General features: G+C 46.1%; 4 protein-coding genes across 6 annotated transcripts; 1 reads left to right on the top strand and 3 right to left on the bottom strand.

The window, feature by feature from the left end:
• Nucleotides 1-1,023: 1,023 nt before the first annotated feature.
• Nucleotides 1,024-4,017, bottom strand: LOC133918458 (pollen receptor-like kinase 4). The gene is made up of 3 exons (XM_062362342.1): nucleotides 2,918-4,017; nucleotides 2,124-2,789; nucleotides 1,024-2,016 (listed from the first exon to the last, which is right to left on the bottom strand). The coding sequence occupies exons 1-3, from the start codon at nucleotides 3,627-3,629 to the stop codon at nucleotides 1,394-1,396; spliced, it is 2,001 nt and encodes a 666-aa protein (XP_062218326.1). The 5' UTR covers nucleotides 3,630-4,017; the 3' UTR covers nucleotides 1,024-1,393.
• Nucleotides 4,018-4,176: 159 nt separating this feature from the next.
• LOC133918457 (uncharacterized) lies at nucleotides 4,177-7,723 on the bottom strand. Of its 2 annotated transcripts, none has more exons than XM_062362340.1 (2): nucleotides 6,235-7,723; nucleotides 4,177-4,742 (listed from the first exon to the last, which is right to left on the bottom strand). In XM_062362340.1, the coding sequence occupies exons 1-2, from the start codon at nucleotides 7,703-7,705 to the stop codon at nucleotides 4,444-4,446; spliced, it is 1,770 nt and encodes a 589-aa protein (XP_062218324.1). In that variant the 5' UTR covers nucleotides 7,706-7,723; the 3' UTR covers nucleotides 4,177-4,443. The 2 variants fall into 2 exon arrangements, with proteins under 2 accessions (XP_062218324.1, XP_062218325.1); XM_062362341.1 differs by having other exon boundaries at nucleotides 4,177-4,739.
• A 5,278-nt stretch (nucleotides 7,724-13,001) lies between these two features.
• Nucleotides 13,002-16,207, top strand: LOC133918456 (serine/threonine-protein kinase STY13-like). Its single transcript, XM_062362339.1, has 3 exons — nucleotides 13,002-13,244; nucleotides 13,794-14,809; nucleotides 15,608-16,207. The coding sequence occupies exons 2-3, from the start codon at nucleotides 13,881-13,883 to the stop codon at nucleotides 15,945-15,947; spliced, it is 1,269 nt and encodes a 422-aa protein (XP_062218323.1). The 5' UTR covers nucleotides 13,002-13,244; nucleotides 13,794-13,880; the 3' UTR covers nucleotides 15,948-16,207.
• A 905-nt stretch (nucleotides 16,208-17,112) lies between these two features.
• Nucleotides 17,113-20,889, bottom strand: LOC133918454 (squamosa promoter-binding-like protein 4). 2 transcript variants are annotated; one of them, XR_009909765.1, is made up of 5 exons: nucleotides 20,412-20,889; nucleotides 19,637-19,773; nucleotides 18,992-19,228; nucleotides 18,791-18,912; nucleotides 17,632-17,767 (listed from the first exon to the last, which is right to left on the bottom strand). XR_009909765.1 is itself a non-coding variant. In XM_062362338.1 (4 exons), exons 1-4 carry the CDS (start codon nucleotides 20,870-20,872, stop codon nucleotides 17,460-17,462), a joined length of 1,143 nt encoding a protein of 380 aa, XP_062218322.1. In that variant the 5' UTR covers nucleotides 20,873-20,885; the 3' UTR covers nucleotides 17,113-17,459. The 2 variants fall into 2 exon arrangements, 1 of the variants encoding a protein (XP_062218322.1); XM_062362338.1 differs by lacking the exon at nucleotides 18,791-18,912 and having other exon boundaries at nucleotides 17,113-17,767; nucleotides 20,412-20,885.
• Between the last annotated feature and the right edge of the window lie 826 nt (nucleotides 20,890-21,715).

Here is a 21,715-nt window from a genome sequence, read left to right as displayed (position 1 = left end):
CAGTAGATCTATTAGGACTCACAAAATCAACGACCAAATGTTTTGCTTTTTTGTGAGATTTTCTTTTTTTTCTTTAGCATTTCTCATACAAGGATCACCATAAAGCTACAGTAGAAACCTCTAATTAGTATAAATATATACTATAATATGATATGATAGTGAAAAGATATCCCTCAAATAACTAAAAAATATTTTGTTTTTCAGATACTTCTCTCGCCACTTGATCTTTATGTAACCATTCTAGTTCTCTCTATTCTACCGCGGCACCCCCTCCCTCCCAACCACATCAACTTCCTCACCTGCTTGGCCCATCCCACCACCCTCTGTGGCTATTAGAGACCAGGGTTCCCTAGCCGCTAACAACACCACCGCCACCGCCACCTCCCTCCTCCAGTCAAGAATTTGGCACTGTCTCAGCATCAACTTGCCGCACCACGCCACTATCGCTCATCCCATCATCCAAGTATGGGCTCAAGTGAAACCGAAATCTTAACCATGTCTCCAATCCCTATGATCGTCCTAAATGATTATTGTTCCACGAATGATGACAGGTCGTAGGATCATAAATTTACATGAATCACATGATGAAAATATATACATACGACTAAAACTAACCGTTAGAAAAGATTATATTTTTTTTGCAATGTTGTTCTTGTTTGGCATCCAAACTCCCAACAGGTATGGACAGGCAGTAAAGACTCATGTTGTTCGTGGTACCGATCGAACTCGTGCAATCGTGGGTATGAATTGGCTAAGGTACCTTTTTTCCTTCTAAAACCTTATGACTTGGGGATTTTATTTTTTTTTTTTTTTTTGCCTCAGGGGTTCGATATTGATATGTAATGTAACGGGTTAAAATTTAACTTGTGTACAACAAAAATAAGGGACGTATAAACATGTTTTTTTCGAAGGCATGACGCGGCAAATGAAATTCACGCTGGCATAAGAAAAGAATACCTCAGCGGTTGTACAACAAAAATATACACACTATTATAATCTAACAACATTTTCCAATATAACAAGTAACGATTTGTACGAATAAAAGGTAGAAAATAAGAAAAAGGAATTAAGAGTATACCTCACACACTAGCACCCATTTTTTCTTTGACAAATTAAGCTAAACCAATTTACACGATCGAAATTCCCCATGGATCATATCAGAAACCGTATTACCATGACCTATCCCATCTCAAACGCATTTGTTCATCAAATCGATCGGTCGATCAACGCGTCCAAATTAAGTTCAGGATCCAATAATATATCCACCCATGCATGTTCCCGCCACGTAAATCCTCGTCTCGATTAGGTTGCACCTCGTACATGCATGCAAGACGCTGATCGATCAGTGGGATTTGCTTGGTTAATTACGCGGGTGTACATGATCATGATGTGATTAGGACCGGTGCTCGCCGTCGCTCGCCAAGGACAACGACGAGTCGCCGTCGGCGGGCTCGGGCTCCCGGATCTCGTCGATGCGCGCGATGACCGTCTTGAGGTCCCACCTCCGGTCGACGTCGGCCTCGCAGCATCCCAGGCCGACCTGGAGCAGCTTCACCATGTCGGCCTCGGCGCCCCTGGCCCCCGTGATATCCTTGTCGAACACCTCGTCGGTTCGCTCCTCCGTGACGACCGAGTGCACCCACCCGGCGAGGTCGGTGCCCTGCCGCCCCTGCCGGAGGTAGTTCGCCGGGAACTTGCCGGTGAGCACCTCGAGGATGAGGATCCCCAGGCTCCACACGTCGCTCTTCTTGGACGGCTTCCCCTGCGCCGCGATGCACTCGGGCGCCTCGTACGCCACCATCACCTGCGCCGCGGCCTGCGCCGTCACCACAGGCACCAGCGCGTAGTCCGCCAGTACCGCCTCGAACGCGCCGTCGAGCAGCACGTTCGACGATTTGAGGTGCCCGTGCGGCACCGTCAGCATTGGCAGCTCGTCGTACAGGTGCGCCAGCCCCCGCGCCGCCCCCTTGATGATCCGCAGGCGCTTTCCCCAGTCCAAGATCGATCCGCGGTTACCTAATTAAATTTAAAACACATCGATTAGTCGATCATTTCTCTCTTTCTACTCGGTAATTACTGATATGCAAGAACAGATTTTGATTTCTTTTTTAATTGTTGTTTACCATGGAGAACCTGGGCGAGGCTGCCATTGATTTTGTAGTCGGTGACGAGGAGCTTCTCCTCCTTCTTGTAGAGGTAGGCGACAAGGGGGAGGAGGTTGGGGTGCGCGAGGCGGCCGAGGCGGCGCATGTGCTCCGAGAAGTCCTCCCGCCCGACGCCGTTCATGTCCTTGAACCGCTTCACCACCACCGCCTGCCCATCGCAGAGCGTCGCCTTGTACGAAGACCCGAAGTTGCCGCTGCCCAGCACCTCGGCCGACGCCCGGAGCAGGTCCTCGATCTCGAACCGGGTGCGGCCCTCCTGGATGAACACCAGCCGCCCGTGCTCGTCGCGGCGGGGGCGCTTCGCCGCGGCGGCGCCCCCTGCTGCTGCCGCGGCACCGGCGCGAGGCTGGCCAGCACAGGCGGCCTGGTCGATGTTGACGGCCGGCGGCGTCTGGAGCTTGGGGTTGGAAGGCGTCTGGTCGCCGCTGCCGAGCGTCTCGGCCACCGCACGCCTCGGCGTGCGCCGGCGGCCGAGGACGCCCGTGGCGACGCCCGCAGCGCAGAGGAGCACGCCGAGGATGATGAGCACGATGGCGATGATCATTATGGTCGACATGCCGGAGCGCGGCAACCCCGAGTTATCACAGGCGACGTCCAGTGGTTTGCCACAGAGGAACTTGTTGCCTGCAGATCATGAACAGCTTTTGCCATTGATCAAGAACGTTCTCGAGTTTCATCCCATTTTCATTCAAGGAAAATTGATGATGCGAATCATGCATTAATCCATTTTAGCATTTGGATCGATGGGCTACCTGCGAACATGCTCGAGTTGAAGCGGCTGAGGCCTTCGGGGATCGGGCCGGAGAGGTTGTTGTTGGAGACGTCGACGAACCTCAGCTCGGGCTGCGAGAAATCCGGCAGCGGGCCGTCAAAGCGGTTGTTCGCGAGCGACAGCTCCAGGAGCCGCGGCGACGTGATGGATCCGGGCACTGGCCCGGAGAAGTCATTGCCGGTGAGGTGCAGCTTCCGGAGGCCGCGCATGGGCCCGAACGTGCCGTCCGGGATGACGCCGGACAGCCGGTTTCGCGACAGGTAGAGCATCTTGAGCACGGCGAGCGCGGACACGTTGGGGAACGCGCCGGTGAGCGAGTTGTCGGAGAGGCTGAGAGCGCGCAGGCCCGGGAGCACGCCGAGCGCGCCCAGGTCCGGGGCCGCGCCCGCCAGGCCGAGCCGCTCCAGCTGCAGCCCCTGCACGGTGCCGTTGCCGTGGCACGACACACCGTACCACGACGAGGTGTTGCTCCGGCAAGGGCCCGGGGTACCCCAGCTCCGCAGCGGGCCCGGCGGCGCGCCGTCCGACCCGTGCAGCGTGTCCCGGAACGCGATCAGCACGTCGGCCTCCGTGCCGCCCGACTCCTGGGCTGCGGCGGGCGTCACGGGACAAAGCCCTTGCGGCGACAAGAGGACGGCGACGACGACGATACTGGCGAGGCGGAGGTGGCCGGTCGGCCGCGGCCGCGCCATGCGGACGCGCACGGGCGGGATCAAGTCCTCGGACGGCCGGTCGTTCACGCGCGCGGTGGTTGCGGTTGACGCCTCGTCGGAGAGGCTGTGACCGCGCGCTGCACGCACGTACGCGTCGTCGTGGGAGGAGGGCGAGGGCTGGGCGAGGCTACACGTTTCGGCGCATGTGCATGGGTGAAAAAATGGAGGGGAGGGAGGAGGTGGCGGGGAGGAAATGCGGTGAGGGGTCGCGACGCCGGGGGCTCTAAGAATAGGCGGGACAAGACACTGCCAACTGCGACGTCTGTTGCTGCAGTTTCTGTGTCATTCGTGGAGGTTGTTTGCTAAATTTGAGCTATGGCAGCGAAAACCTTGTGCAGCTGCCAGGACTCCCAAAACACCTGCCAACATTCTTGTGTGGATATCGAAAGATTGGCACTTGATGAAGGCCTGACATCATGCTCGATATTACTCTCCTACTAGCATCGCATCGCGTCGATGCATCTGATAAGATCATGATATCACACGAATATGATTAATCACCATCTGAGCTTCAGGGGCGAAGTCGAAAGGAACCCCAGATAACAGGTGTGAGCATCTGATCTTGCCAATGGCTCAAAACATACATCAAGGTCATGAAGCCGTGCGTGAGCAATAGAGATGCCAGTGCACGCAGCAATTAGTGTCTGCTACAAACCTACATCGGTCGATTAGTTGCGTCTGCGTCTTACAGTGCCCTCGTATTTACAAGAGACAAAGGTGGAGGAGATAGAGAACCTACTATTAAGCAGCAGCATGATCAAATCCTTCTCAAAGGAAACCTGCTTCGCTTACATCAGGTCATAGCGGCAACACTCTCGAACCCATTTTCCATTATCAGCTCGGTGAATTGGTTCAAGTAGCTCACAAGACCGCCAAGCGATTTGATGAGATCGTCGCCTTTTTGGCGGGAGGTCTCCATGGCATCAGGTGACATCGAACCACAAGGAACATGGTTCTGGCCAGCATCTTCATTGGCTTCTTCTTGCAGTATGGTATGGATATGCTGCGCGTTCTCATGTAGCTTGTTGGCCAGCTCCCATGCATTGTTTTGCCTTTTCTCGGGTTCACTATTTGTTCCCATCTCACGGCCTTCTACACAAACAGATTATGAAGAAAGTAAGGCAGCAGCAAAATATGATAAGACAAAAGTAACATGAACACAAACCTGTGGTACAAGGTACGAACCAGAATTGCAAATTTAGCCAACTTGTTTGAGCATTGGCTCATTGCAACATATACTCGATATCAGGATCAGTAAAAGCAGGTCTTGAAGCAGATTATCTGTCTAACACCATTGTGCATAATGCAAACAAGGCATTACTGTCTTGCTTGATGGTTGATGTTCATTTGCCACTAATGTTGGTGCTAAATTTTGGTACATATTATTTCATGAGAAAATGGCAAATCGATATTATTCTTCATTAGTTGATACCTTGTTGTCTGAATATGAAATGATATTTATATGCTAAAAATTTCTTCAAATACAGGCCAAAAAGTTTCATGAAGATCCTTAAAATTTGACAGTTTTGAATGCAATATGAATAATTCCAGCACTGTAAGCTAGAAATAAGTAGTCCAATACAACTTCTTTTTGGGGGGATGCCTAGTCAATTACAACTTCACAAACCATAAATCGTCTTTTTTTATCAGACAGACCATTTTCAGTTAGCAATCACCTCATCATGGCATTGAAACAACATCATTCTTCAGGCAAAATTATGAGCTGACTACAGAAAATTGCTTCATGACTGTATAGACCGCAAGACAATGACATGAGGGGTAGCGAATCTAGTGAAAACCAGCTAAATGTTGAAAATCCGTGAAAAAAAAACAGGTGGTAAAGTTATCATCTCTTGCCAATGTAGTTGAATTTGAACTTGGATGCTGCTCAGGTATAGAACACACCCTCCCTACATCTGATAATTTCTAGAATTTTTGAAAACTTTCATCACTGGTTTTCAAGGTTCCTCAACATTTTGCTGGTTTCCCTAGATATTTCACCTACATGAAAATTTGAAAAACCTATAGCAGATCAAGAAGCTATAAGGATAATCCAGGATCTATGGCCCGAGCTAAGACTGAAGAACAACTATGAAGTGAACATGACAACTGGCAAGGCAGAAAAAAGCTATTGTAATCGAGTACCATAATGGATCAGAGCACGAGCCTCCTCATTCCCTCGATAACAAGTACAAAGAAATGTGTTCTCTGAAGTTATGTCACCTTATGTTTATTGCCTAACATTGGTATTGAAATATTAGCCTGCCGTCAAATCCCACCAATAAATCACCAAACTCTGGAGCCTACAGCTGGGAGAACCAAACTATATTCGGACACCGCATAGCAAATGCAGCACAAAAGTCTCCCTTATCCTTCTGTTTCATATCCTCCTTTCTCCAGGATTCATATTCACATTTGCATCCTTGCAACGACACATTATTGTGGATTTGCATAATCTAATAATGTGGCATATGTTCACAACCAGACTGCATAACCATCAAGCATCACCAAATTATCGTGATAATAAGCACACGACTACCGGATCGGAACATGCAAAGCGAAAAGAGTGACAATGCCCACTTACCCAAGTCATTCGATGCATCAGCATTGGCAACATCCGCCTGCATTTCCTCCCCATCCTCGCCTTCTTCTTCCTCCTCTTGCTCCTCCTCCTGCGCTGATTCATCCTCCTGGACCTCGTCTTCTGCAACTTCAACCTCACCCCCGTCCTCTTCTCTGACCTCAACGCCGCCGCCGCTACCAACCAAGCCCTCCACATCCTCCCCTCCCCCGACACCGCCAGCTGCATCCGCAAGCAACGCCTCCTCGACCCGTATGAGTGCGTCCATGGCCCCGTACACCTCGGCGTCGAACTCCGCCGGGAGCCCGGCCTTTCTCCGCGCGGCCGCGCCCATCTCCCAGTACCTCCCGCCCGTGCGCACCTCCCACCGCCGCACCGCCCCGTACTCCGCCGCCAGTGCCTCCCAACGCCGCCTGCACTCACCGGCCGCCCTCTTATTCCCCCGCTCACTCCGCCGCGTGGGGCCCGAGGCGAAGGTCTCGGAGGCGGCGAGGTTCTCGGCGACCATGGCCCACTTCTGGAACGCGGAGACGGAGCGGGACCAGCCGTCGTCGACGGCCGCGACCTCGGCGACGAGCGCGAGCGTCTCGGCGGCCGTCCACTCGGGCGCGCCGCCCGAGCGGGTGCGGCGCGGGCTCGGTGGGGACGGGGCAGGCGGAGGCAGGGACGGCGGGGGGCGGCGCATGGGCGGCCGGGAGGAGGAGGCGGGGGTGGCGGCGGATGCGAATGGCGGGTCTTTGGCGGGGGAGTGGAGGGCCGGGAGGGCCTGGACTAGGGGTGGGGGCGGGAGGGTGTTGGCGGATGGGGAGTGGGCTGGGAGCGCCTGGATGACGCACGGCAGGTCGGCGGCGTCGGGATCCATGGGGCGGGGCGGGGGGCAGAGGGTTGGGGTTGGGGACGGTGAGGTCGAGGGCGGCGGCCAGGCAAGCGACAGGCGGGAAGCGGGGAGGGAGCTGGAGACTCGAGTGAGTGCGGTCACTGTTATGGTTTGTCGCCGAGTGTGAGTGGCGTGGCACAGCAGTTCAGCACGCACCCGGCTGCGGCCGCAGCCGGGCGCCGTGCGGTCCCTTGCCGTCGGGGCGTGGCTCCCTGAGTGACGAGGGGAGTCCAGTCGACTCGAGGGCTCGAGGCCTTGCCTGTGGGTGGCCCCGCCTGCGACCGCGGCAAACGAGGCCCGCCAACCGCCAGCCCGTTCCACCGACGCACGGCCCGGTCGCGCGGGCCGGTTCTTCTCTTCTCCACTCGCTGGCCGCTGCTCCGGCCGGTTCTTCTCTTCCATTGCGTTTGTTCTGCCGTCCGGACGGCACGGGCTCCCGGCCTCCATGGCAGCCGCCGCAGGCATTGGACGAGACAGTGGCTCGGCTCCAAAGAAGCAAGTGAACGTCGCGCCGGCCGGCCAAACAAGTTTGCCTGCCCTACCGTTCTGATGGTGGTAGTCACTCGTCCTACGCACGTAGCTGTCAACGACGACCATGTCACGGCCGCTGTGTCCAGCCCGACGAACGGACGAGCAAACCAGTGCTGCTGAGAGCCTCCAACCCCCCCCCCCCTACCCCCATAATTTTTGGCCGAGTAAATTTCGTAAAACTATAAATATTTTAATAAAATTATCATACAATTATAGACTCTAGTAATAATTTTACAAAACTATAAATTTAATATTAATTTTATCATAAAACTATAAATTTAAACAATAATTTTACAAAACTATAGATTTAGCGTCGATTTTATCATAAAACTACAGATTCTAGAGTAGTTATTTCTAATCTTGTTACATAACGACTCGATCCCGTTTATAGTCTCACAACAGCTGCCGGCTCATGAATCGGACCGTACGAAAGTTTATGTGAGTGCAAATGGGGCTTATTTGTAGTTTTGTGAAACTATTGTTTAAATATGTAATTTTGCGATTTATGATAATTTTGTCAAAGTATTTATAGTTTCATAAGCTGACAGCTACTATAAGACTACAAGCAGGATCCGATCATCATGGTAACAGGGCTGGGAATAATTCATCTAGAATATGTAGTTTTGTGATAAAATTAAGGTTAAATTTGTAGTTTTACGATAATTTTGCTAAAGATCTATAGTTTTATGATAAAATCAACATTAAATCTGTAGTTTTATGAAACTATTACTTAAATATATAGTTTTATGATAATTTTATAAAAGCATATGTAGTTTTACGAAATTTACTCTTTTAGGTATAGAAGAGGAAGATGAAGAGAAGAGAAGAAGAAAAAAAAAGAGAAAAACAAGAAGGGAGATAAGAAAAAAAGAAGTTGAGCCTCTCTAATTCTCCATTTAGGATCCGTCACTGTATATCGTGAGAATTACTACCATCCCTGACAACGACCAAGCGAGAAAATGAGCAGTAGATGTGCACAAACATAATAACATAACTGATAATATGCAATTAGAATAATACTATATAAATATATATATCTTATATTAAACTACTCACCGGTGGCATATATGATTTTTTGAGATATCCAGCATACTCGAAACACCCCTAGCTCTGTCAAAGGTCCTTACAAAGACCTACTTAGGATCTTGTGAACATACCAACCAAACACTTTGTTGACTGACCTGGCCGACTGCCCCGACTAACTATGAACAACACATGAAACCAGCTCACGCGCACCTCAACCGTCCGATGTCTGCCATTTTTTTTTTACCTAGGATACAATAAAAATACACACTATATTCACACCCCTATAAATATACATATATGCGTGTATATTCTAATCACACGCTAAAAACACAGTGGAGGGCTATAAACCCTCAATGTACAAGCACACACATCTTATTTAAACGCACACATATGTATCCTATGATGCCCTCGAGATCTATCCTGAGAGCAAATAAGGAATAAACCCGCTAGTAAGATCATCTCCAGCAGTGAAAGTAAATTTGCAGAATCCAGTGCTACACTGTAGCAGTACTGTTTGCAGTGGTTGTCAGTGGGGCTGGAGAGAGAAAAAGAGGAGTGAAAGATAGGAAATAGGGTAGCTGTTGAAGATGAAAAAATAAAGAATACTATAATAGTGATAGGGAATATTATAATAATATTTTTAGGATGAAAATTTAAAATAGTTACTGAAAATAACCTAAGGCCCTAAGTTCGATCCTGGGAATCAAAACCGGGTGGCAGCGCCCACACCAGAGCAGCTGACCATTCGAACTACGGCTGTTCTCCCTATGCCTGCCACTTAAATCCGTGGCGTCAGGGATTTTCTTATTTTCCTTTAAAAAATCATGTTTTTTTTCTAGAAGGATCGTACTGCCGCTACGGAAAATAGACGATTTACCGGTCAACAAAAGCACAACATTAAGGCTTTAATTTGAAGTCCTTTTTCTAGGCGAAATGCTTATCTTATAGTAATTAAGAAAACATGCATATATAGATGAACATGAAAGGCAGCCTGGCATCCCTTAAGTAGAAAACACCTCTTTTGGGTTGCTCTCCTGCTCTTTGCTCATTCCCTCAACTTTCTTCACCTTACAGTCACATATATCGGGATTTAGATTGCGGTTTATATTGTTTCATTTACAATTGGTGATCACATTAGATTCCTCTTGTTTGTCTCTAGTTTATATTAGAGTTTCTTTTCCATCTTTGTGGTGAGTAACCATGTGAAAGATGGTGTACCGCGGTGGTAAAGCTTGTAGAGGTTGATGTTATGATTTGACCCTACATCTTATCTTCTTTTTTTCTGGCAAATATTACTACCTTAATTTATGCAACACTTATTTTCTATTGAAACAACTAAAAAATATGGGTGAAGCTGCTTTATTGTAGTTGCTTTCTTTTTTTCATTTTTTACTTCGGAATAGTTCCATCGCAAATTAACATAGTACCTCTAATTTTTTATTAATTATATTGATGTCATTATACTTTTCATTGTTTATAAATTTATCATTATACTTCACTAAATCGGTCTAATGTTATTATAATTTTATTTACATATGAAACTTGCCATTTTATACGTCTCAGAGCTTTTAGCCCTACCTGCAAACTGCCGGAGTTCAGTTTGTCCCAAAATACCCCCTGTTCATCCGTGGTTCGGAGCAGGGGAGTCGCCATGGCGGCTTATCCCGAGCTCGCCGGCGGCAGTGCGCAGAACGGGCGGCGGCGGAGCTGCGCGGAAAAGGCTCGGGGTGAGGCCACGCTGCTTCGGGCTGAGGGAATTGAAAGGAGGCGGCTGGATACGTGTGCGGTGGCGCCAATGGCAACGGCAGCGCTTGGGTTCTCGCAGCGGCGGCGCGGCAGGGCCCGGGGAAGCCAAGGCGAGAGGCGCTCGAGCATCAGTGTGACTAGGGGAGCACATTGGTCGAGGTTTGGAGGCGTGGGAGCTAGCCTAGTGGGCTGTCCACTTGCGGGGGCTCCAGCGGCGGCGCGGCGGGGCTCGGCCGGAGCCGGAGGCGACGGTCTAGTGGGCGCACGAGCTACAGTGGCTACGGGGTGCTAGAAGTGCAAGGTTATGGAGGAAACGCCTCACCACGGAGGTCGGTCGACGGTGGCCGGCGGCAGCGGACGGAGGCGACGAGGGAAGCGGTACTCCGACTTGCTTCCCTGAAATTGATTGAGGGGAAGGGTTACTGGGGGTATGCAGATGCCCAAGGCGAGACAAGAAGAAGAAATGTGAAGAGACGGCGGAGTTCCTCACGTAGCCGCGGCGGAGCTCCTTGCCGGCCGCGAAGAAGAAGGTGGCTCGGCGGCAGCGCTACACTGCGTGCATGCACAAATTACTTTAGGGGTTTTGCTCCTGTGATCTTGGGACACGGGGTGACGCAGTATGTCGAGGAGGTGGAGCACCTGGTGGATGGGGACGGAGCGGCCATGGTGCTGCATGTCGCCGGAGAGGAAGAAGATGAACATGGAGCGGGTTCGGCCGGCTTGTTCTGCGCCTACGAGCACAAAAATGGAACGGATGAACAGGAAGGGGCATTTTGGTACATACGAAACTACGGCAGCCTGCAGTTGGACCTAAGAGTTCGAAGCGTATAAAATAGCAAGTTTCGAAGGAATATAAAATTATAATGATATTAGACCGATTTAATAAAGTATAACAGTAAATTTTTAAATGATGAAAAATATAATGCCACCAATTTAATTAACCTGATTATTCTTTTATAATCTTATTAAGATAGTGATGGTAGTTCTTCAGTACTGTTTTCATATCATATTATACAGATATATTTCTTAGAAAATTTTCGATCACCTTCTCACTATAACATTCCCTTCTCTCAAGTAGTTAATGCACCATGATAGAATATCTTCCATATTGAATGAATGAATTTCGTTTGTTAGCTTAGGAGAGAATACCAAGTAAGCCATAAATTGTGCAAATCAAGGATAAAATGGGAAGTGCAACAAAAACCACGGCGATTGCTTCCTCCTCTCCTCTTTCACACCCTCACCTTTGCTCTTCCGTCTCTATAAAGAAATAAATAAAAAAACACCAAGAACAAACAAGTCCATAGAGTTCTTCTTCACCTCTGCCTAGGGTTTGGTTCCTCCGCGCGCTCGCAATACCTACTTCAATATCTGGCTACATGTTTCAATTAGCTTCTCCCTATGTAAGTTTCACATCATCTAATGCAGAATTTCACCCTAAATTTTATTTGGTTCAACGGCGGTACAATTTTCCTAGATTTTTTATTCGATTGTGGCACGGTTTTGTTCGATTAATATGGGTTTTTCCCGATTATTTACCAAATATTTGGTATTTGTGCTAATTTTTGCTGGATTGTCGAGTCTTATTGTGCAATTTTAGAGGGAGGAGCGCCATTGCAGATAAGAATTTTGCAAGGAAGGATTCAATATTCGAATACTTAATTTTAATCTTCTTTGCGGTGCTGGTTTACGCAGGTAGGCAATATGACCACTGTTAAGCAATAATATGATTTATTTTATCATATCTAAAAACTGCACGTATATGCTTTAGACTTATGGTATACATACATATTTTTAGTGAAAAAAATCTGAACATGAATATTTTATTATACTTTTGGACTTTTTTACATATAGACCTACAACATTTATCTGTGATCAACTTGAATACGTGGCAAAAAAAATAGAGAAAGAATTTGATAAAATATCTTTTTATTTGTCTGCCTATTAAATACAGTTATGTAAGTAATTTTGTGAAAAAGCATAAGCAAATTATGGACTGTTTGTTTTGACTTTGGATCGTGGCTTTAGCTTTTACAATCCAAAACTGAAACAAATATATAATTTTTTGCCATAGCTTTTTACAATCCGTTTATTAGATTATGGGAATTCAAGAAGCTAGTTTTCACCATCTTTTTACAGATTGTAAAAGTCTATTTTACCAAACTGGCCATCAAAGTTTTTTAAATTCACAATCTAAAAGCTTTTTATAATCTAGTTTTTTACCATCCATAATATACGAGCTGCATTTCAAAATCTACAGCTAAAATAAACAAACTCTTAGAATGGATTGGTTAGCAATTTAAGAAATGTGTTAAGTCAATTCCGATAGGATTTTTAATAATTTTTTGAACAAATTAGGCCCATTCAAAGACAATATTAGATCTAGTTATAACATATTTTTAATAAAAAAATAATTTGTGAACAATTTTGTTAGAAGCAAAATTTTAAAAAGCAAATTGGTTTAAACTCGTAAGTAATTTTGTATATTTTTAAAGTAAAATAGATATATATATATATATACTATAAAACTAAATAATGTAATGCTGTTTTATTTGTGATAATCGCACAGAAAAGTGGCTAGGCAAGCCATCGGCGCGGCGTGGGTGCAAGCAAGCGTCCGAAGCGTCCTGCCACTCGCGTCGCCCCTAAGAAGTCACAGAGCTTGACTACCTCCCTCTACCAACGCAGCAGCTCAGCCGACCACGAGGCCGCCGGTCCCTCTCCTCCCTCTGTCTCTCTTCCCTGCCGGATCCCCAGCGCTCCGCCGCTGGTCTCTCGGTCTAGTGCGGTGGAGATCCATCGGTGCGCGTGGATTGGTTCCTTCTCTTTGTCGGTAAGTAATCTTTGCTTGCTCTGGATGGGTTGCCCTGTTTTAGGAGCCGGTCTTTGTTTGTTCTCGATCAAGCCCAAATCTTTCTGTCCTTCGTCATCCAATTTGCTGCGGATTGTGTGCTGCGTGGTGCGCTACCAATCCAACCCGTTCGCCCAGCGCGCGCGCAAGATCGATGTTAGTTGACGCCATAGGGTTTCTTAGCACCCAATTGAGGTGCGTGTGCGGTTTATTTTGCAACAATTTTGGGGGTTCAGCTGAACGCCCATGCCTCACGCCGAGTCCGCCCTCGGAGGAGCGAGCAGGGACTAAGGGAGGGTTTGGGGAAAGCGTCATGTTTTCAGGAGGAAAGGCTTAAATCTTGGGTGTAAATATAGGTTTCAGTCCCGCAAACGAGGAAAGTTCTTATTTTTAGTAGAGACGTTGAATCAATCTATTTTTATGGAAAATTCACGGGTTTCTTGGCTGCAGAAAGAAGTAATTACTGCAGTTTAAGCTGGAATTATATGTTGATTGGTTGCCAGCTCATTTCAAAAATTTATCTTGTTGTAGAGCTGGCGAGGGAGCAGAAGAGGGCATTTCTCGCCTTGAGGATGGGCAATCTGCAGCAGCTCCACTATTAGCGTTGGGATCTTTGACATGGCCGAGGGGGAGAGGTTTCGCGGTATAGTAGGAGGTGGCGTCGGCAACAGGATGCAAGACAATGAGATCAATGGCTTCTACAGCATGCCCTATTACCACAAAATTTGGGAGGGCTCCCACATGTCTGTGGACAGCGCTGACGGGCTCAACCTGGCCAATTGCGCCGGTGGTTCTGTTGCCATGTCAGTGGACAACAGCAGTGTGGGATCGAACGAGTCTCGCACAGTCATACTTAAGCATCCAGGCCTCCGTGATGCCCCAACTACAAGCTATTCAGTTGGCAATAGTGTCTTCCGCCCGAACCGTGTGGCTGCACACACCCTAAATGAGGATGCGTTGGCTCGGGTTTTGATGGACCCAAATCATCCGACTGAGATACTAAGTAGTTACGAGCAGTGGAATATTGATTTGGGGAAGTTGGACATGGGGGGTCCTTTTGCTCAAGGAGCCTTTGGGAAGCTGTACAGGGGAACATATAGTGGAGAAGATGTCGCCATTAAGCTGCTGGAGAAGCCAGAGAATGACCCGGAAAGAGCACATTTGATGGAACAACAATTTGTGCAAGAAGTTATGATGTTGTCTAGGCTGAGTCACCCGAATATTGTAAGGTTTATAGGGGCATGCAGGAAATCAATTGTTTGGTGCATTGTTACAGAGTATGCAAAAGGTGGCTCAGTCCGGCAGTTCCTGGCGAGAAGGCAGAACAAGTCAGTGCCTTTGAGGTTGGCTGTCAAACAGGCGTTGGATGTAGCCCGGGGAATGGCTTATGTGCATGCCTTGGGATTTATCCACAGAGATTTGAAGTCAGATAATCTTCTAATTGCGGCAGACAAGTCCATTAAGATTGCTGACTTTGGAGTTGCTCGTATCGAGGTGAAAACTGAAGGGATGACACCAGAGACAGGAACCTACCGCTGGATGGCACCGTAAGTTACAAAACTCCCCTTACTGATGGTTTTCCTGTTTACAAATTTCTTGATATCTTTGTATCTATAATGTTTGGCATTTAATTTATTTCCATATGCAGTTCTTATATGGCTCATAAGTTGCCAGGCCTTCACTGTATATAGTTGTCGCATAGGTCAATAATCTGTTACTTTAAATAGTTGCACTTACAACTTCTGACATGCAGGAATCTGAGTTTCTTTTCTCACAGTTTACTTGGATATTCTGACTGTACATGCCAACTTTTCATAATTTATTGGAAGCTCAAGTACTTAACTGTACATGCTGCATATTAGTCTTCTTGGATTACTTGAACTCTATAATAAAGCTATCAATTATGCAACACTGTCCAGATTTTTCATTTGATTAGCAGTTTTCTATTGCATGTCAAATCAATCAAATCACGTTAGTGGGATTGACCTACATGCTTATCAATGAAGTAGGTCCGGTGTGCCACAAATTCAATCTTTTGGCTCTATAGAGTATGTATCGATCTTAGTTCAAACTGAAATATTGCTGAGGCCGCACCTATTTTCTCCACAACGGGGTAGGGTGAGTGGGTGACTATACCAGCAACAATAATAGCAGAAAGATGTTCCCTTTTTGCATATATACTTCAAATTGCCTTCACTTACATGGTAACAAGGGAGACAAGTGTTTGACTTGCTATTGATACACTAGTAGCTAGTTGCTTGTGTAATTTGTGTTCTCTCAACAACAGTTCAGCATTATACTATGTGTAGTAGATGAGCTAGTGTTTGGCCCTTTTTTCTTTTCAGGGAAATGATCCAGCACAGGCCCTATGACCATAAAGTTGATGTTTATAGTTTTGGCATTGTCTTGTGGGAGCTTATAACCGGCATGCTTCCCTTTACAAACATGACGGCTGTTCAGGCAGCTTTTGCTGTTGTAAATAAGGGTGCTCGTCCGGTAATCCCTCAATATTGCCTGCCTGCTCTAAGCCACATCATGACTCGTTGTTGGGATGCGAACCCTGAAGTTCGTCCACCATTTGCTGAGATCGTCTCCATGCTTGAGAGTGCTGAGATGGAGATTGTGAGCAATGTCCGTAAAGCGCGCTTCCGCTGCTGTATGTCTGAGCCCATGACCACCGACTGAAGTGGAAGCGGGTAGATGACCACAAATGGGGTAAGAGGAGAAAGGAGGGAAGAAAGGAGAAAGAGCCAATCTCAATGTATTCACCGTATCGGTGCTAGGGGTCTGCAGAAGTCCCTAGGATTTGAGCTTCTGTGTTGTATTCTATCTTGTGTAAGTTGCACAGCTGAAGTAGTCTCTACCGAAAGTATAGATGATGTTGCCTTGTATGTTAACAAGATCTAATGGAGCTTTCATGTTAATAACATCTGCTTGTTCTTGTACTCGCACAAGCACAGGCGGACCCACCTTATAGGTGGAGGGTGCACATAATTTTTTGTTTTCTAGTGATTCATCGTATGTACCAGGTTCATATAACATCCTTAGCTCAACAAGTAGGACACCGATGATTTTTGTTTTGGGTCCACCACTGTGCACAAGTTTGTCCGTTGTGTTTAGACGCCCTCCGTTGGTGTCAACCTACGTTCAAGACTCTATTGCTATTTCTGAACTCCAGAATTCAGATTGATATGACTTTCGTTTGGTTATCCATCTTGTGTATGCTTCACTATCTGTTGCCTAGTCAAATGCATGGACTTGGTCGATATTTGTGTGCAGTATATGCCAGCCATGGAGAAAATTTGACATCTGAGCAACTGGGCTGGTGGTGTTTATATTTGGAAACCAGAACATGCCAAGCTGTGTGGTGGCATGTCTGGCTGCTTGCACGCAAGACATGGGATTTTAGCCACATACTCATGCGTCAGGCAGACTTGTATGGAGACAATTGTGATGGTGACCAGGTTCTGCATCCATGCCCAAGCAGATGTTTGATTTTCTTTTCCTGAGACCAAGTAGCTGTTTGATTTGTTTGCTTTAGGAGACAAGCTTGCTTTCTTTACTTAATTGTTCTTCGATGAAATCAATCACATGAATTCGGTATGTGAATGCACGTTCTACACAGCAAATATAATTGAAATGGAGGATTAGTCAGAAAGGCTTTTCTCTTCTGCCTGCACAGCATGGCCGTTGAAGGTACAAGTGCAATGCCGATATGCCGTGTCAGGGAGGGAAAAAAACAAAAATCTATGGCAGGAGCTAAGTACTAGTACCATTTTAATCCTGCCACTATTGAAGCAGCAACAAGCATTTTCTTAAAAAGAAAAAAACTTTGGAGTAGTAACAACTATACACACAAAAAATACATGTCCAGATTCATCAAGGACAGTTTCAAAGAGATCCAGTAGGTCGTACAAGTGTAAAATAACAATATCACACTTCAAAGTTTCATAGTAGGCACATCAAAGGGAAAAAAAGAACAGAAAAAATGGATCAATCACAGGCTGGAACTGCATAGTCAACACACGCTGGCCTACGCTAAGTTCAACTTAGTTCAGGGATGGCGAATAAATATGTAGATAACATTAACAGAGAGATTTGCACTCTGGTAGTTGATATAAGTGGTTCTTGCATAAGCCCAAGGCCATCATCGTGGCTATTTATCCAAATGATAAAGAGGTGTGTGCCTTTCATGCCTTAATTTATCTGGTTCACACCGAAGAAAGTGGACTCATAGCCATAGCTATTGGCATCCATGGTAAAACGAACTAGCTGAGACTGAGGTGCTATATGCTGTTCATCAGCGCATGAGGCTGGAGCAGAGTTCCCTCCATGTGATGAATGAAAGTCACCGCTGTTCTCACTGGCACCAGTGAACTGGATAAGACGAGATGCTTGCTGTACAGGATCAGGCAATCCACAAGAGCCAGATGACAGAAGAGAGAGAGCACGCTGAAGATCCTGTGCTCCATCAAATTTTGAAGCAGTAATAGATGTGTCCGGACCTGCAAAACCAATCGTTCAAACCATGTTATTCTCCCATTGAAATCGGAACAGCAAAGAACACCCAAGCACATACGTATCTGGGATGGCAAATGAAATCAAATGGGTTGTCGAACTAGCATGGAAATTGAGCAGATATTGACAAACAGTTGTGGTGCAGTATGTTTTGTAATCTATAACTAGCTCTTCAGTGTTTAAGAGCTTGGAGAACGGACATCCCATGTGATGTAGGTTGATTTCTGCATATTGCTGTAAATGTTGCTCCCACCATCATTTTGGCGGAAAGGAGCCGTTTTTCAGTCCAAAAGATTTACATGTATTACATATAACCACAACAACACTATCTTATATAGTTTTATATGATGCTTAGATATAAATGTCGCATCAAATTTGTGGTATAACAATTAGGATTGCTATCCCTGATGCTCCAAATTGTTACACTAAACCCAAGAATCCCAGAAAAATGTAGGTGCAAGTTGTTCCAATGAAAGATCTGTTGTCTCTTATGTCATATGTTGCAAGCAGAATGAAGTTTATACATTCGGAATAGGCAAAACAAGAGCTAGTTTATGTCAATAGTGATCAAGAACTTCAATCACCTAGGATACTTACAACTCGATAAACCAAAAATATTACCAAATAGGATATTGATATATATAAAAAAAAACTCTTTCCCTGACACAAATTCACCATCAACAATGATATGAGTCCCAGTAGTATTCTATTTTCCTTAAATCTAATGCAATCAAGTGTTCAGTCCTTGTAATATGTTCTTTTTCTGGGAGTAACATTTACAGATAAATGAATCTTTTTCTCTCTCTCAAAATGACAAGATAAATGAATCCTGGATCCTACAATTCACACCCAAGAGCTCAGTATGAAGGGTAATGGCAACGGGTTCTGTGTAATTTGTTCCACCATACATTCTAGCAAAGGTAGGCTAAATACTATGTGAAACTACAAACATATTTGAAGTGTACAAACTTGTACACGGAAATCAACAGTAGTCATGTACTAATAATCACCTTCCCGGGGGTATGGCCAAAACACAGAAGGTTCCTTTCTATGTGTCAATTGTCCAAGATCTAAGAAGGTCCCACTTTCCAGAACAGAGAGGCCAGAGATTGTAAACAAATGTGGCGAACCACTTAACAAAGCAAATAGTAGCTTCTTAGTTGGTGAAAACGCTTCCGGAACAGTTAAGAATAAAGTTTGGTAAATCAAACCTTTCATTGGAAACAGCTCATCTTTGTCATGGCAAAGTGTTGGAATGGCATTGGACAAATGAGAGTTATCCAAATGAACTTGTCCAGTGATTGTCCCAACTTTTGTTGATAGCTCTCTTATTTCCTTCGCATGTGGGAGCTTGAAGTCAGATGAGCTGTCCCATGGAGATGATGTGAAAGGTCTTACATGGCTAAGAGAAGCTTTATTCCAGACAAAACTTATTTGCCGCCTATCATCTGCAGTGGCACATACATTTAAGGATAAGAACATCTAATATTATAAAAAATGAGTGAGAAGGAGAATAATACAAGTGAAACCTGATCATCCAATATGTCGCATAATACAAGATATATATGCATTATGACTTATGAGTCTCTCAACTGTCATGCATACTTCATAACTTCATATTCGATTCCATTAAGAAACCCAACACATAGGTTATTATCAGGCGTACAAGAATGGAAAGGCTGTCATTTATCTGTAAGCTTTTCTTATCTTATACAACAAACTTTACTCATCTATTTCCACGCTTTACTATCAAGTAGATGAAAGTATGAATCTTAAGAGCCAGTCATCAACAATTCTCCTTTTTCCACATAGAATAATATTTATTTGTCCACCCAATTAAGATATGAACAACTTACCAAATAATGATGAAGGCAGCCTTGCAGAGGCAAAGGCGAACGCATCTGGCTGAGGCTTCCGCCGGCGGGCATTGTGATCAGACAGACGTCTCCGGCAGCTCCTCTTCTTCTGATCAAACTCGGACAGTGCATGGAACCTGGATTACCAAAACCCAAGCAATCAGCAAAAAAACTAAACACCCTATGGCTAATCACCATCTGTAAGTGCATATAGAAGATATCTCCGCAATCTGCATACAGTAATTGAATCAGAGTAGGCACCGCCCACAACAAAGCCCATCCCAAAAGTAAACAAATATAACAAGAGCCATACCAAAACTGGAAAGTGGAAACAAGCATTGCACAGCCATTTTACCCATGCGTACGATTCTCCACACGTACAACAGTACTAATAGCGGAAAGGCAGCATCTTTCCTTCCCAGATCAGGAAAAACGCAGCTCCGTACCAGAACCGCGCAGGCAGTCTTACACGCCGTACAAGCACAAGCATAGTCACAAAACTAAAGCAGCAAGCTTTAATCGAAGGACGAACAGTGAACAATTAAAAACACAAGCTTGCGCAAATTAATCGACCAATCACGCATATAGCATAATAGCGCGGCGCATCCTTGCAGAGAGTAATCAAAGAAGATGCAAACAGGCAGCTTTGCGGAAAGCATCCGCAGAAAGGCGCAAGATTGCAGGTTCGCAGAGGCCAATCAGAGCAACCGAAGGCCAAAGCAGGGCTCCGGCGAGCAACCGAAAGCAAGAACACGAGTCCGGCGACCGAACCCACCGGCTGCACTGCTGGCAGAAGCGGCGCTCCTGGCCGGCGACGACGACGCGGGGGCATTTGGTGTGGGCCTCGCAGACGCGGTGCTTCCGGTGGTACTCCTTGGCGGCGCCGAGCTCCACCCCGCACCCTTCGACCTGGCACCTCACCTCCCCTCCTCCACCCTCCTCGCCCTTGGCACGCTTCCCATCCCGCTCCTTCCCGCCGCGCCTCGCTGGCGCCTCGCCGGAGGAGCCTGAGGCCGCGGCGTCAGCAGCGCCGCCCCAGTCCCAGAGGAGGGGCGGCGAGGAGGGGGAGGCGGCAGGCTTCGGGGCCGTCCACTCCATGCGGGGCGCTGATTTGGGTTGGTCAATTCTGGATTTGGGGATCGAAGGGAGGGGGCAGAAGAGGTGAACAGTGTGGACTGTGGAGAAGAACAGATGGGGGAAGAGAATTTGGAATAGAAAAAGGCAAGTCTTTTTCATATTTGGGCATCCTTTTCTTTTTCCCATTTTTCGTATTTAACAGAATTTCTCTTCATGTTTTTCTCCTTTCTTTTGTGTTTTTCTTGCAAAAAGTTATCTTTTTGTGTTTGGCTTCATATAAAAGTGGGTATTTGCAATCAGGATTTTCGTCATAAAGGCTAGTTTGGAAAGTAAGATTATAAAGGAATTTTAGAATTTGGATTATTTCATGCGAAATTGCAGAGAAACTTGTCCATTCTAAATAAAACCAAAAATACTTTGTGCAACTCCCTTTAAAAGAGAAATGAGATAAACATGTTTAAAGGATAATAAAAATCCACCACTTCAAAAGATTAAATTAGACGAGGTGTTTTGGATGCTAAAAGAAGCACTATACAAATAAATTAAGAGCAAACAAACAAACAATCAAACAAAAAGGGGTCAAAACAGATGTGCAGATCTTTCATCTGTAGCCTGCACATTGTTTTTCTCAAAGTGATAAATTAAAAAATGGTCACTTAGCTACTAATAATGCTAAGGCCCTAATGCTAATTGGTGTCCTAGGTTGCTAGTGGGCCACTTAATTTTGTTTAGCTGAGACGTGAGGGGCCGTGGGGTGCTGCAATATCTTTTTTTCTGCATAAAGAAATGCATAGGTCAGAGGTCGTTTTCCTACCTCCTTTTATTTCCCTTCCTCAAAGTATTTCCTCACCTTCCTTTTGATGGATGGACATGGAAAAGATGGGTGATGTTATGAATGATGCGATATTGAGGTGGCAGTGACTCCGACTCCTCCTACCCCCATTTTATTCACGAGCTAGCTATTGATATCGCTTCACTGCTATTTTTTTTAAAAATTCATAT

This window comes from Phragmites australis, chromosome 5 (assembly GCF_958298935.1).
Source record: "Phragmites australis chromosome 5, lpPhrAust1.1, whole genome shotgun sequence".
NCBI classification, from domain to species: Eukaryota; Viridiplantae; Streptophyta; class Magnoliopsida; order Poales; family Poaceae; genus Phragmites; species Phragmites australis.
The sequence above is the reverse complement of the archived record's forward strand: the minus strand, read 5'-3'. Positions and strand labels throughout refer to the sequence as shown.

Coding starts and splice junctions, on each gene's coding strand:
- LOC133918458 (XM_062362342.1), bottom strand. CDS start 3,629: ATGGCGCGGCCGCGGCCGACCGGCCACCTCCGCCTCGCCAGTATCGTC. Junction 2,790..2,917: donor CAACTCGAGCATGTTCGCAG/GTAGCCCATCGA, acceptor CATGATCTGCAG/GCAACAAGTTCCTCTGTGGC. Junction 2,017..2,123: donor CCTCGCCCAGGTTCTCCATG/GTAAACAACAAT, acceptor AAATTTAATTAG/GTAACCGCGGATCGATCTTG.
- LOC133918454 (XM_062362338.1), bottom strand. CDS start 20,872: ATGAAAAAGACTTGCCTTTTTCTATTCCAAATTCTCTTCCCCCATCTG. Junction 19,229..19,636: donor GCTGCCTTCATCATTATTTG/GTAAGTTGTTCA, acceptor GTGCCACTGCAG/ATGATAGGCGGCAAATAAGT. Junction 17,768..18,991: donor TGAGCTGTTTCCAATGAAAG/GTTTGATTTACC, acceptor TTGGTTTTGCAG/GTCCGGACACATCTATTACT.
- LOC133918456 (XM_062362339.1), top strand. CDS start 13,881: ATGGCCGAGGGGGAGAGGTTTCGCGGTATAGTAGGAGGTGGCGTCGGC. Junction 14,810..15,607: donor ACCTACCGCTGGATGGCACC/GTAAGTTACAAA, acceptor TTTTCTTTTCAG/GGAAATGATCCAGCACAGGC.
- LOC133918457 (XM_062362340.1), bottom strand. CDS start 7,705: ATGGTCGTCGTTGACAGCTACGTGCGTAGGACGAGTGACTACCACCAT. Junction 4,743..6,234: donor TGATGCATCGAATGACTTGG/GTAAGTGGGCAT, acceptor CTGTTTGTGTAG/AAGGCCGTGAGATGGGAACA.